Genomic DNA, 14,727 nt, shown 5'->3' with positions numbered 1-14,727 from the left:
AAAACAACAAGGAGAACGGATGGAAGAAGATAGAGGAAACGAAGAAAAGAAATAGAGAAAAAGGAGACAGAAAATAAAAGGAAAGAAAGAGAAGAGAAAGAAAAAAGACACAGGAGAAAATGAAAAAAGAACAGAGGAGAAAAAAGACACAGAAAAAGAAGGCAAAAGACAGAGTAAAAGGAAAAAATACGAATGAAAGACAGGCGAGAAGAAAAAGACAAACGAGAATAAAAAAGACAGATCAAAGAAAAAGGAGACAGGAAGAGATGAGAAAATACAGGATAAGAAAAACGAGGAGAAGAAAAAAAGAAAGAGGAGCAGGAGAAAAAGAGAAGAAAATAGAGAAGGATAGAAAGAAGGAAAGGACAGAAGATAAGAAAACAGGCAGAGGAAAATAAAGAAAAAGACAAAAAGGAATGAGAAAAGGACAGAGAAGAAGGAGACCGAGAAGAAGGAAAAGGACCGAGAAGAAGGAAAAGGATCGAGAAGAAGGAAAAGGATCGAGAAGAAGGAAAACGCCGAGAAGAAAGAAAAGGCCAAGAAGCAGGAAAAGACTGAAAAGAAAAAATGAGACCGAGAAGAAGGAAAATGCCGAAAAGAATAAAGAAAAGAACTGAAAGAAGAAAAAGGACAGAATAAAAAAGACCGAGAATACGAAGGGAAAGAACCGAGGAGGAGGAAAAGTACCGAAAAGAAGGGAAAAGATCGAGAAGGAAAGAACCGAAAAGAAGGAAAAGGACCGAGAAGAAGGGAAAATATCGAGAAGGAAAGGACCGAAAAAAAGGAAAAGGACCGAGAAGAAGGAAAAGGATCGAGAAGAAGGAAAAGGACCGAGAAGAAGGAAAAGGACCGAGAAGAAGGAAAAGGACCGAGAAGAAGGAAAAGGACCGAGAAGAAGGAAAAGGACCGAGAAGAAGGAAAAGGACCGAGAAGAAGGAAAAGGACCGAGAAGAAGAAAAAGGACCGAGAAGAAGGAAAAGGACCGAGAAGAAGAAAGAGGCCGAAAAGAAGGAGAAAAGGACGTGAGAAAGGACGAAAAGCACATAGAAGGAAAAAGAAACTACAATAAAAAGAAACTAGAATAAAGAGAAGAAAGAGGTAGGAAAGGGGCCGAGAAGGGAGAAAAGGGCCAGGACGGAGGAAAGATCCGAGAATGAGGTGGAAAGGAGAAAAGTAGTAGGAGAAAAGTGTCTAGGAGGAGGAAGGTAACTGAGAAGAAGGAAAAGAAACTAGAAAAAGGAGGAAAATAACAGAGAAGGTAAAGGAAAAGAACCGAGAAGGAGAAAGAGAATCGAAAAGAAATGGCAAAAGAACCGAGAAGGAGAAGAAGAAGGACGAAGAGTAAAGAAAAGACCGAGCATAGGGTAAAGAATCGGAAAGGAGGAAAACAACCCAGAGGAAGAAAAATGATCGGGAAGAAAAAAGAGGACAGCGAAGAAGAAATAGAAGTGAAAAGAAGGAGCGAGAGACCCGCGACAGAAAGGAACTGACAAGGAGAAAGACCGAGAAGAAGGAAAATGACAGGGAAGAAAAAGAAGGACCACTACAACTGTAGATTTTTGGCGCGTAATTACAATTGGTCACTTGTAACGGCTTATTAGCACAACAGACTCAGTTGGATTTTCGTAATGTGTCATAATATGCTACAAACTTGCAAGTTTCGGAGATGCTAATGGGCTCCATTATCAGAGAAGGAAAGCAAAGAGGAATCTATCTGTATTACTAGCGCTGGATGCGATACGTATTGTAAGACCGAAGATGTTCCTGTGTCTGTAACACTACAGGAAACACGATAATTTCGCAATGCGTTCAATGCTATGAAAGTTACAAATCAGATAAAAATCCGCCACTGTTTTTGTATTTTGCAAGCGAAGAATTTAATATAAATTGACGTACTTCAGTTTGCTTTGTCTTTAGAGAAGGAGCGATTAAGTAGTTCCAGTACTTTCTTTTTCACCGCACCCAAAATCTACGCCACAATTCAACCGCATCACAATAAGGCATGCATCCAAATATTAAGACGCTCTCCAGTTATGAAAGTATGTACTACATTTTGTGTTTCTTCATTGCGTGAGATTTTAAGTAATCGCCAAAAGCTGTTATTATCTTACTTTTATTCGTGTGGGAATTTGTCTTCTCATTCCTTTCCATATAATGCTATTACTATTATATCCATTTCGTAGTATTCAACAACACAGAATTCAGTACACCTAATAAAACAAGTACACAAACGTTAATATATGTATAGAAATAAATATGATTATTTAATCAAACGTCGAAACATACAATCGTGTACAGGGAAACGTTTATTTCATATCATTTAATTACAACATGTAACATTAAACCTGTCCTCTAGAACAAACATTAATCTTAAAGGCAACCTTGACATAGCTCAGAATCTCTCAGGCAAGAACTCAAAAGAAAGATTATATATCTTTTGCGTAGAGAAATCTGTACCCACCCACCACATTGTCGGCGACCCTATTCTCAGAGGAGTGGCAAAGGATATAAGCCAAAATTATGTATAAACATGAAAACCTCGTAAATAAGAGGTTTAATTACTTTATTTGAAAGTAACAGTGCATTGTAACCGAATTTCACAATCAGAGTGCAGTGTCTTGATTTGTAAAGGATCACTGCTCATGAAAGATTATTCCCATACATATCTGAACAGAATATCATAATTTCATTTTCTTAACATTGGGCGTAACGAATAGGGATAACCTTTGACATTTAAGGTGTGGCTAATTCCAACAATCCAATAACACGAGACACGTACAATTCAGAACTAGTAAAGTGAAATGAATAGTACATTCAATGCACAGTCTCCTCAGTGGTATAAATATCTTTCGGGAATTCCTAGTCACGACCTGTTCTTTATGTTTCCTGGGTAGCTACGAGACAACTGATAATTATAGGAGAGTTGCAAAATATCGGAGAACTCGATAACTCGATCAAGTCTACATTTGAGAAGTCGATACTGCCTCAAACATTTTATTATTCAATAAAAGCTCCATCTGATATAGAATGAAACAAACATTGTGAAATATTGTGTATAACTGTATCAACGGTATGGAAGAACCAATGGCTGAATTTTTTATTTTAGTAGGTTATTTTACGACGCTTTATCAACATCTAAGGTTATTTAGCGTCTGAATGAGATGAAGGTGATAATGCCGGTGAAATGAGTCCAGGGTCCAGCACCGAAAGTTACCCAGCATTTGCTCGTATTGCATTGAAAGAAAACCCCGAAAAAACCTCAACCAGGTAACTTGCCCCGACCGGGAATCGAACCCGGGCCATCTGGTTTTGCGGCCAGACGCGCTAACCGTTACTCCACAGGTGTGGACCACTGGAAGGATGCTGGACATCAACGAAATAAGAGATTAAAATCTGTATTTAAGGAATAACAGTGTCTCGAACTTCTGATCTCTGAATAAACACCGTCATTGGCAGAAAAAGACTTCTATCACATAGTGAGACAACATTTTCATCGAAAAACTTCGAATTTTTATAACTCAGTTGTATAAAAGTCTCTAACTCGGGTTACTTTTAATTGAACATTAATAAATAACTTGATGTTAGTTTCTGTTGTATAAAATTAACTTAAGAACTTGTAAACTGAGAGTCCCGATTATCCGGATCGCCTATTTTTTTAATTTCAGTAGTGTACAGTAGTGAAAAAAAACCGGACCGATCCTTGTAGCTGATTTCAGAGCCTTGTTCACTCCAGAGCACGATAGACTGGTAATTAAGACTTTCGTGGTTCGAATCCTGCCTGGGAAGGAAACTTTTTTTTGTTCCTTATTCAAATTTATTCCCAATGGTTTTCGATTGCAGCGATATTTTACTACTTAATTAACTTATTATTCCCAAACATGAATTTTACAAGCAATCGGAAAGTATTGGGAATAAATTTGAATAAGGAACAAAAAAAGTTTTCTTCCCAAGCAGGATTCGAACCACGAAAGTCTTAGTTACCAGTCTATCGTGCTCTGGAATGAACAAGGCTCTGAAATCAGCTACAAGGGTCGGTCCGGTTTTTTTTGCCACTACTGTACATATAATTATACAGTACAGTACTGAACAATAATGTTTTTAGAGTCAATTACATACTGCACTATATTATGAATAAAATCTCGTTTATTATGTACATGTAACGTCTTTCCACATTACTGGGTCTGACCTGTGTCCTTTAAAATTACAGATCAGAAACCATATAGCGTTCTCATGTTCTGTATTATCCGGACTGCCCTCGGTCCATATAGTCCGGATAATTGGGATTTTACTGTAATTGGTATTTGCAGTAAAATATATGGCAACATCGCAAAACATGAATGAAATTCGTCTGTAAATGCAGTTGATTTTCAACTGTTTCGCCAATGAAAGCAATCATCACCGCCTCCTGAATATGCGTCTCAATATATCTGAGGACGATCATGAATATTGGATTCAGAGGATGAATTCGTTTTGTTTGTGTTGTAACTAAGACCGTACCCTTTATTCAAGTTCTTCCACTACCGATTCTGGTAACTGAAATGTAATTTTAAATTGTTTGTCATTAGTTCAATAAACGTATTTCCTCGCCAGTGGAAAAAACGACAAACACGGTGAAATTCAATATCATCAGACAGAATAAGAAACGAAGCTGTGTTGGAAAGAGTGGGAAAGAATGATGCTGAAACTGATCAGGAAGAGAAAAAGGAATTGGCTGGGTGGGTAGGCGGAAACTGAACACTTTGATCCGGAAATTGCACAGCGCTTTTCGACGGACCCACTAATCCTACCCGGATACTGCACACTGATTCAGGAGGGTTTTACTAATCCTACTCGGAAATTGCACAATTTACAAAATATGTTTCTTTTGCATTTGGCTGACTTTACATTGAAACTTCGCTTATTTACTTTCTTCCTTCATTGCTTTGAAGTTTAGTATAGGGGAGAGTTGGGTAGTATCGGACATAGGGTAATATCGGCAGTTATGTTTCTTTCATCTACCACCAGATGATAGTACCTAAGTGACATGGCTAGGTTTCTGTATGCGACATCTGAACACTGCTACTACCATCTGGTGGTAGATGAAAGAAACATCACTGTCCGATATTACCCGATGTCCGATACTACCCAATTCTCCCCTAAGTCTCAGTCTCCAAAAGTTGTTTCACGAATTTATACAATAAAGGATGACTGCTATAAAAGCTGACATTAAAATGCTTGTGAAATGATTTACAGTCATTTGTTGTGTGAGAGGTCGATGCAGTCATGACTGTCCATACAGGAAGGAAAACTGCATTTTCGGAGTTGTAGGCTACGTTTCTAGTAAATAACCTGCAAATTTTTTAAGTCTAGTATCTATCGGTTTTACCTCGGCCAGTTTCATAGCGAAGAAATTCCCGACTTACTCTATATTCATATAGACTACATTATTCAAAAAACCATCCTGAGCCACTGTCCTATCTCATGGTCTTCTACGAAATCAGAGTAAAAGATGGTAAAAGTCTGAATGACATTCAGGCGACGCGTATTTTCGTCCTGGCTCCTGAAAAATTACATTTACATGCCTAAGCAACTAAGTGGAAAACGACCTAACTTATACACTAAAGCCAAGTATCCATTGCAGTCGCAGCAATTTCCTGCCCTAAACACTAATTAACTAATTATTGGCTTTATTTATCACACAATTTTTATATTTCTCGGAAATTATTCTTATTTTTAACAGAGAGAAATTTTGAAATTACATAATAAACCGGGAAAAACAAGGAAAGATGTTAATGTATGCATTTAAATATGAAAACTAAAAATATACAAGCATTTAAAAGAGAAAACCTAAATATGCATTTATGCAAAATAAAGTTCGCTTCATTCAAACGTCAAAACCATTATCGGCAAAGATCCACTTTTACCTCTTCAATATGCCAAATCAATAAAAACATGCAACTGCCTGAAATTCCGCGGTCTACTTATCATTAACGAGTTTCGTTGCCTATGTTTTTATAACTAAGAAAAACGTGTGAATGTTGTAGCTTTGGGTACCTTTTGACACCGAAGCAGTTTTATCTAAGATCTTGATATTACACAACGTCCCTTCATTTAATCCGAAATTTTCCATTTGAATATACAGTATAAAGGAAATATAATTATAAAGAAATTGTCAAACATATATTGTATTCGAACTTAAAACAAATCAATAAATGCCAAAGACGACTGATGTTTTGCACTGGATGTTTCTGGAAATGTTGAAGCAACTGAGTATTAGAAAATGCAGCCATCACTTTGCAAAGGCATAAATAAGTCTGTACATCAACAAGTTTCAATTATCAAGCAGCCATAAAAATATACACTGTCATCAGACAGTTGGCCACTACAAGAGTTAACCTTAGAAGTTGAACTCCAAGGAGTAATATAGTACACTTTCTCTATGACATCCGACTTAGTTTTTTTTACCACAAGGATAAGCTAGGCTGCTAGACTTTAAGTAGTCACTTATGTGTCCATGCAAGTCCGAGAGGAATTCCAATTGAATCTTTCTGATGCTATTACTGTACTTTTAAAATTTCAACTAATTCCCGGCAATACTTCATGAAACCTGATATAAAACTATTCACTTCTAATCACAAAAAGGAAACGCCAACTCAGAAAATTTGTTTACATATCAACCATCTATGAGGGCTTTTTGAAACCACTGTCGGAGTTTGCCCTTGGCCTATTTTTTGGCTGCTGCTTTTCTTGATTTTACATTAGACAGACACGTAGCCTATCAGGAATTCCCGTGACGGGAAAGTAACGATATAAAGGAAGGGGGGAAGTCTAATCAAAGTACAGGATATACTTATTTTATTTTTCGTCGTGTCACCTTATAAGGGCTGAAGTCTAATCAAATTACAGGATATAGACATACTTATTCTATTTTCAGTCGTGTCTTCTTAGAAGGGCGGAAGTCTAATCAAAGTACAGGTTATACTTATTCTATTTTCAGTCGTGTCCTCTTAGAAGGGCGGAAGTCTAATCAAAGTACAGGTTATACTTATTCTATTTTCAGTCGTGTCCTCTTATAAGGGCGGAAGTCTAATCAAAGTACAGGTTATACTTATTCTATTTTCAGTCGTGTCCTCTTAGAAGGGCGGAAGTCTAATCAAAGTACAGGTTATACTTATTCTATTTTCAGTCGTGTCCTCTTAGAAGGGCAGAAGTCTAATCAAAGTACAGGATATACTTATTCTATTTTCAGTCGTGTCCTCTTAGAAGGGCGGAAGTCTAATCAAAATACAGGTTATACTTATTCTATTTTCAGTCGTGTCCTCTTAGAAGGGCGGAAGTCTAATCAAAGTACAGGTTATACTTATTCTATTTTCAGTCGTGTCCTCTTAGAAGGGCGGAAGTCTAATCAAAGTACAGGTTATACTTATTCTATTTTCAGTCGTGTCCTCTTAGAAGGGCAGAAGTCTAATCAAAGTACAGGATATACTTATTCTATTTTCAGTCGTGTCCTCTTAGAAGGGCGCAAGTCTAATCGAAGTACAGGATATACTTATCCTATTTTTCGTCGTGTCATCTTAGAAGGGGACAAGTCTAATCAAAGTACAGGATATACTTATTCTATTTTCCGTCGTGTCATCTTAGAAGGGCGAAAGTCTAATCAAAGTACAGGATATACTTACGCTATTTTCCCCTTAACAAAATACCTGCGAAAACTGCTCAGCAATATCACTATTAGCGCCCTAACTCTACTACACGAAACGTATTGGCTCAGTAACGACATGCAATGGAGTCTCTCCCATAACCGATTCCAACAACAAAACCGAAATACCTAAATAATTTTTTACTTCTTACGTAGTACACGTTTTTTATTCTGAATGCCTAAATTGTTTTTTTTTCTACATTTCTGTTTACGTCAACCATGTTTACGTTTAAACTGGCATTGTGAATGTAATCTTATAATGACATAATTTTAACTCGCTCCGTGAGTTCATTCAACCTTTTGCTTTGCTGAATGCAACGCTGCTGGGTGGGCGGGTGTGGCAGCAGCAGAACAAAGATTAACACTTTACATATCTCACAGGTTCTTTACACCAGGCGTAATGCATTGTACAGGTACAACCTTCCGATAATGGTAATGAAGAGCCTTTTACTCACGTAATAGTAGGATTCTGAAGTCTTGAGGTGGACGTCCCCGACAGTCACTCCTGCGCCGCAGTAAGTCTCCCACAGGCTCCTGTCCTGCTCCTGCTGCTGCACCTTGCCGACGTCCTCACTTCCTTCACCTTTGTCAATTACACCGCTCTTCCGCGAATTGAGCAACTTCTCGTATGCGCCACTCTTGGTGTTAAGTCTGCACAGAGTTCCATAGATCATAGCGTTCCTCACACTGTTCGGCACATTGGCCAAGTTCTCGTGAAGAAACACCGGGGGTTGGGCAAGAGCATCGCCTCGCCGACTCGACGGCGAGTCCGAGGAAGAACTGGGAGGCGTCGTCTGGGTCAGATCCGAGAACCCACTACTACTTGTAGAAGAAGATGACGACCCCCTGTGGGGCAGGAGATCGTCAACACTGTGAACTCGAGTTTTGCGAGGGGCTGGACGAGGTCCAGTGTTGCCCCTTGAGGTCCTTGCAGCACCAGCACTTTGCACGGAATGATGTTTGGCCGATCCTAATCTTTCTAACAACATGCGACGGTCCGTTTCATCTTGATGAGAAGGTCCTGCTCGAAGAGATCCACCACTGCTACTACTGCTGTTGCTAAGAGCGCGTGACATTTTCGTCAATGGCTCCCTGTGACTCAGAGTCATCGACAGCTTTCTGAGAGCTTCTTCTGAAGAAGCAGATTTAGTCGAACTTTGAAGAGATTCGAGTTTAAGATTGATCGTGTCGGAGATACCTTTGAGGACATCTTCCGGTGACGCGTTGTGCTTCCCTGCCATAGCTTGGCTGATAGTCTCCGATAGCTCCCTGAGGATTTCTTGTGATGACAGACTGCTCTGTCTGTGGCCAGCTGTTTGACTAACTGTTGGTATACCTTTTTCGTCACTGACTGCAGTCGATTTTTGTTCTTGTACATCGGAAGGCAATGGCGGGGAATACGTGAAACTTGTGTACAACAACAAGGCGTCGTCGACGATTGAATCCGGAGGGGCGTCGATAGCGCTAGCTTCTTCACACTGTGGTGAGGTCGCTTGCTGCTGCTGTCGCTGTCGATGTTTCCTACTTTCGCCATGTCTTGGCCAAACAGGTCGAGGAATACAATAATCGACTTTACCTTCGGGAATAGGACTGAGAGTTGCTGCGGAAGCACCGCTGGATCGACGATTGTGTCGCCTGACTGGTGCTCTAGGACTAGGACTAGCGTTGACATTGTTGCCTCTCACCGCCACGAGAATACTCTTGACAAACCCCACGTTCTGTTCCAGGACCGTGACGGCATCATCTCGCAGGATAGTTGGTCGCGGTATGCCGCATCGCGCTCTAGAGCCTTCGGCGGGAACCTGAACTGGCACTGTTGCCTTGGAGACATTCGCCGTCTCCTCTGCTCCGCTGCTGCTGTACTCCGAGGACGAGTTGTACCGGTTGCTGTCATAGCCAGAGCTTCCTGACTTCCCAGGGAATTCGGGTGAGCCGTAGTCTTTGTGATTCTTGTGCTGTGAGCGGTACACGTACTGGCCCTTCGGGACGGTGCGACCAGGTCTCAGAACGCTCTTATCCTCTCCATCGTCGAAGAGAGGATTCACTCTGCAAACAGAAATAGCAGATATAATAAATTGTTACTAGCAAGAAACAGCGTTTCAACTACCAAGTTTCATCATCTTTCGCTTAAGCAAGGAAATATAGCAACGCATTAGAAAAGCGGTTATTTGAAGCACAGCGTATGCTTGGAATTCCCAAATGGGCTTTATTGTAAGTTGCAAATTCTTCATTAATTATTAATAATTATGGTTTATTTAACGACGCTCGCAACTGCCGAGGTTATATCAGCGTCGCCGTTGTGCCGGAATTTTGTCCTCCAGGAGTTATTTTAAATTCCAATAAATCTACTGACATGAGCCTGTCGCATTTAAGCACACTTAAATGCCATCGACCTGGGCCGGGATTGAACCCGCAACCTCGAGCACAGAAAGCCAGCGCTATACTGACTACGCTACCGAGGCCGACTAAATTCTTCATGAACCCATAAATTTCAATCTACTTTGTTTTGCATAATGTCATTTTACCTAACCTTAGTTTTGGAAATTAATTTGTCGAACATTTTTAAGCACTAAAATTATGCGAAAAAAATTTTGAATTGTTTCTATGAAGTAGTTCTATAGACATTAATATATTTATTTATAAAATGAAAATCTGTTTTCTTTTGCTCCCAAATCCGTGAAGGTTGGGGTTATGTTAATTTTGAAAATCAATCAGTGTAAATATTTTTAATATCTTCTTTTGTTTTAAGATATTATTGATTGAAACTTTAATTGTGTAACTAGTAATAAATTTCTCTGGCAAAATAATTTCTGGAGGAAAATTATCTATATGATTTCATTTATCACGATACCTCAAACACAAAAGAATTTCCTAAGAAGAACAGAAGCATGTACAATATGATATCGTATAAAAATGAGGATATTAGAAACGATTTACAAATATACCTATATTCAACAAACGATAAAATTCAACAGCACTGCACTATGTGGAAACCACTTGAGACAATGGAATAAAGAAGATTGCCTAAATTGGCATATCAGTACAGACCGTCGGGGTATCAGAAAGACAAAAGAAAAGATGGAAAGCTTTGCTCTAAATTCGGAACAGGCGATTAGTCTAATCTGAAGTGCAGAAGAAGAAGAAGAAGAAGAAGAAGAAGAAGGAGGAGGAGGAGGAGGAAGAAGACGAAGAAGAAGAAGAAGAAGAAGAAGAAGAAGAAGAAGAAGAAGAAACAGAAGATCTTATTTAAGGAATAAAATTTAAGAAAGATTTTTAGAGCTGCTTTTGAGTGAAGATACATTTTGCGTATTTTTTTTCAAACAAAAGTCCATTAACATTTACGCTCAAATGACAGGCTTATTTCATCACACGTATCACTTCCGGTTGAACTCACTGACATATCCCGAATATGATAATAATAATAATAATAATAATAATAATAATAATAATAATAATAATAATAATAATAATAATAATAATAATAAAATACGTAGTTTAGTTGAACAGTTGTATAGACACAGTAAAGAAAACGGAGAGACGGCATGCCGAAAGCAACCTTTTTCCAGTAGCAGGTATTCTGAAAGCATGTATTTGCACGAAACCCTCGAAATCTGTATTTTCTAACATCACAAAAGGTATCTTCTTTTTATATTTCACACAAACAAATATGAAGATTAAGGAGATTGGATTTTTTCTATTGCTGGGAAAAAATCAAGTCGCAATAAAAAACATTACAATGCTAGGATCGTTGGTTTTATATTGATCTTCACGTGCAAAGAATAGAATAAGAGAAAAAATATTGTATTCGTCGGAGTCGCTGTAAATGTAAACTAGGGGGCGGATTGATATACACTAAAAAGCGGCAAAATATGCACTTAAAAACCAGTATACATGCACTAGAAATTAAAAAAAATATGAACTGTTAAAATTAAAAAAAAGAAATGGCTTTTCGATTTTAAGCAATTTGCTATTATTTTTTTAGTTGGTTATTTAACGACGCTGTATCAGCTACTAGGTTATTTAGCGTCGATGAGATTGGTGACAGCGAGATAATATTTGGCGAGATGAGGCCGAGGATTCGCCATGGATTACCTGGCATTCACCTTACGGTTGGGGAAAACCTCGGAAAAAAAACCCAACCAGGTAATCAGCCCAAGCGGGGACCGAACCCGCGCCCGAGCGAAACTTCAGACGGCAGGCAAGCGCCTTAACCGACTGAGCCACGCCGGTGGCTTTGCTATTATTGATGTTTTCCTCTCATACATAAGGATATTGAGACATAACTTCATTTATTTCTGCTGGAGTTGCATATTCTTCTAAATTGTTAGGAAACAAGCTTTTTATATTGTCTACACACAAGAATCTTTTGAAATGATGAGAAGTTTCTTTCAACATTGTAAGACTTTGTTGATTGCAGCGGAATTATCCACAATGATCCGCTGACAACAGTGCACTGTCTGTATGTTGTCACATTGTAATAAATAAAATATAACTAATGTGTTTCAATGTCTGCATTTCTTCTGTATTACATTCTTGCTAATTTTGCCTTGTTCTCAATCTTGGTTTAAGCACTAGAATGCTTAAAACCAACAAAATATGCCTTTATATACGCTAAAAGCTGAAATATGCATTAATCCCTTAAATATGCATAAATATGCACTATAAAATCTTGACACTTAGTTACAAATAACTTTAAACTTATTTTAGTAGTATAAGGAATAAAGCATGCAAATATGCTAAAATCCGCCCCCTAATGATAGCATTCATGTGATTTACCAACGACTAGAAACAGACAACGAAAGTAGATCAAAACCTTCGATATTTTGTGAGTTTTTTATACTGCACTTCTTTACCGTCATTAATGAAGAAGTCTAATTCGATCTTCTTCTAAATAATCCATCATTGTCTTATTCTTAATTTTAATTATAGATAATTTAGTGCTATTCTGACAGTTTCAATAAATGTTTCTAGATGTATTTCTACATCAGAAATGGGTATTTAGTGTTTCTAGATGCATTTTTAGATCATAAATGAGCAATTATTGTAATTATGACCCTATATTTGTAGGCCTATACTATAGTGTTCAGTACTAGTATGTTTGAGGAAACATAATATGAAGAAGATTACATGTTTATATTTTCGAGAAATGTTTAAAATTTTTGCATGCGTACTTATGAGACCGTCCAATGTTGAGACTGTCAGCTACAGAAAAGTTACTCTCTCATTTGAGTATGTTTAACCGCCAGGGAAATTTAACAAACAATAACAAATTCTCTGCGCTACAGCCCTTGGAAGGACAAGGCCTACCTGCGTTGATGGCCTCACGTCCACACGCCTCAGCAGAGTTGAATGACCGGATGTAACATATGGTTACCACAATGACACAAGTGGAGACAGCTCACATTGTAGACTACAATCAAAGTGACGTTTCCCGAGAGTACAGCGTGGCGAAGTTCCAGCAAAGACATTTCCATACCTGATAGGCCTCGGATAGATCGACCATGGAAAAAACCGCTGAAATGACAAATGATCCGTATTTCAACTCGAAGAAACCCTCTGTCATCCAACCACCTTTCGGATGGAGATAAAAAGGGCTGCAGAAATCAATATATCAACTCAAACTATTCGAAATCAACCCCATGATATAGGGTTACGTGTTCGAAGACCATTAAAGATGTCCCGTCTCCATCAACATCGCAGAGCTCACCGTGTAAGATGGGAAACAAGGTATGAAAACTCGACCCCGGAAGAATGGATCCAATCGCTGTTTGCAGATGATGTACGGACCGCATTGCATCCGGAAGACAAACATAATTCAAGTCTGGACAGCAAACGGTCTGCATTTCAATGAATCCTTTGTCATTGAACGCTACCAACAAGTAGGTGGATCAGAACTATTCTGGGGAGGAAACAAAATGGGTCGCCTCAAGTCACTAGTCCACATCCAAGGGAATAAGGTGGAAAACAGTATGTGAACAACGTCCTTAAACCCATCGTTAATGAATTTGAAGCTCCTCTGGAGCAGGTTTCACTTTAACGAGTGGGGCTACTTCCGCCATTGATTTCTAGCAGAATGTGATGCCCACAAGTGGCGAGGTAACACGTTAAAGTACAAAGTGTCCAACATGCCCTACTGTCCAACACACCCTAATTTACTCTATCTGGTGCTTGGTGAAAAGAGCAATTATTATTAATCGCCTTCAATCACCACAAACCATACGGGATATCATACTCGTTGCAACACAGGAATGGGACAACCTACCTCAAGATGGACGGGATAACTTGGTCTGAAGTTTGCCCCATCGTCTCCTAATCTGTCTCAGGGTTCGTGAAGACCTCACATATTACTAAATACACTAAGAAATCAACGAGTTTTTGACATTTTTGTTATGAAGAAAGAAACCGATTTTTCCCTCCTTTTTAATCTTCAGATTTTGTTTGTAATTGCTATACACTATCATACGATATAAAACTTTGTGTTCGTATTTCATCCAGAAATCCAAAATGCTTTAATACGCAACTTTTTTTTTTGAACAGTGTACTTGCAAATTGGGTTCCGCGCCGTGGCGCCGTGGTCTAAAACATCCTGCCTAGGACTCGCGTTACGGAATGCGCGCTGGTTCGAGTCCTCATGGGGGAAGAAATTTTCTCATGAAATTTCGGGCAGAGTATAGGACCAGTACCCACCCAGCATCGTGATGCACTTGGGGAGCTACGATAGGTAACGAAATCCGGTTAGGAAAACCAGCTATAACGGCTGGTAGGATCATCGTGCTAAACATACGATATTTCCATTTTAGTTGGATGACCGTCCACCTCTGCTTCGGCATGTGGGCGTGAGGCCAGCAGCCGGCTGATCGTTCTAGGCCCTTCACGGGCTGTAGTACCACGGATAATTATTACTTGAAAATTGGACATAATAATGGCATTGTTTTTTTATTAATATTGTAACACAAGCGACAAATAAAATCCATGAAAGATAAACAACAGGTAGCAATGAAAGACAGGCACATTTACATTTTATTTTTTAGAATGACTGAATCAACTTT

At 38.8% G+C, this 14,727-nt stretch overlaps 1 protein-coding gene across 3 annotated transcripts in view; it reads right to left on the bottom strand.

The window, feature by feature from the left end:
- Positions 1 to 14,727, bottom strand: part of LOC138693071 (uncharacterized) — a 512,392-nt gene that overhangs the window by 190,149 nt on the left and 307,516 nt on the right. For all 3 annotated transcript variants that reach the window (XM_069816649.1, XM_069816648.1, XM_069816650.1), the window contains exon 3: positions 8,134 to 9,724. In XM_069816649.1, coding sequence (XP_069672750.1) covers positions 8,134 to 9,724 — 1,591 coding nt within the window. The remainder of the gene's footprint in view (positions 1 to 8,133; positions 9,725 to 14,727) is intronic.

This window comes from Periplaneta americana, chromosome 17, assembly GCF_040183065.1.
Source record: "Periplaneta americana isolate PAMFEO1 chromosome 17, P.americana_PAMFEO1_priV1, whole genome shotgun sequence".
Classification (NCBI taxonomy): Eukaryota; Metazoa; Arthropoda; class Insecta; order Blattodea; family Blattidae; genus Periplaneta; species Periplaneta americana.
The sequence above is the reverse complement of the archived record's forward strand: the minus strand, read 5'-3'. Positions and strand labels throughout refer to the sequence as shown.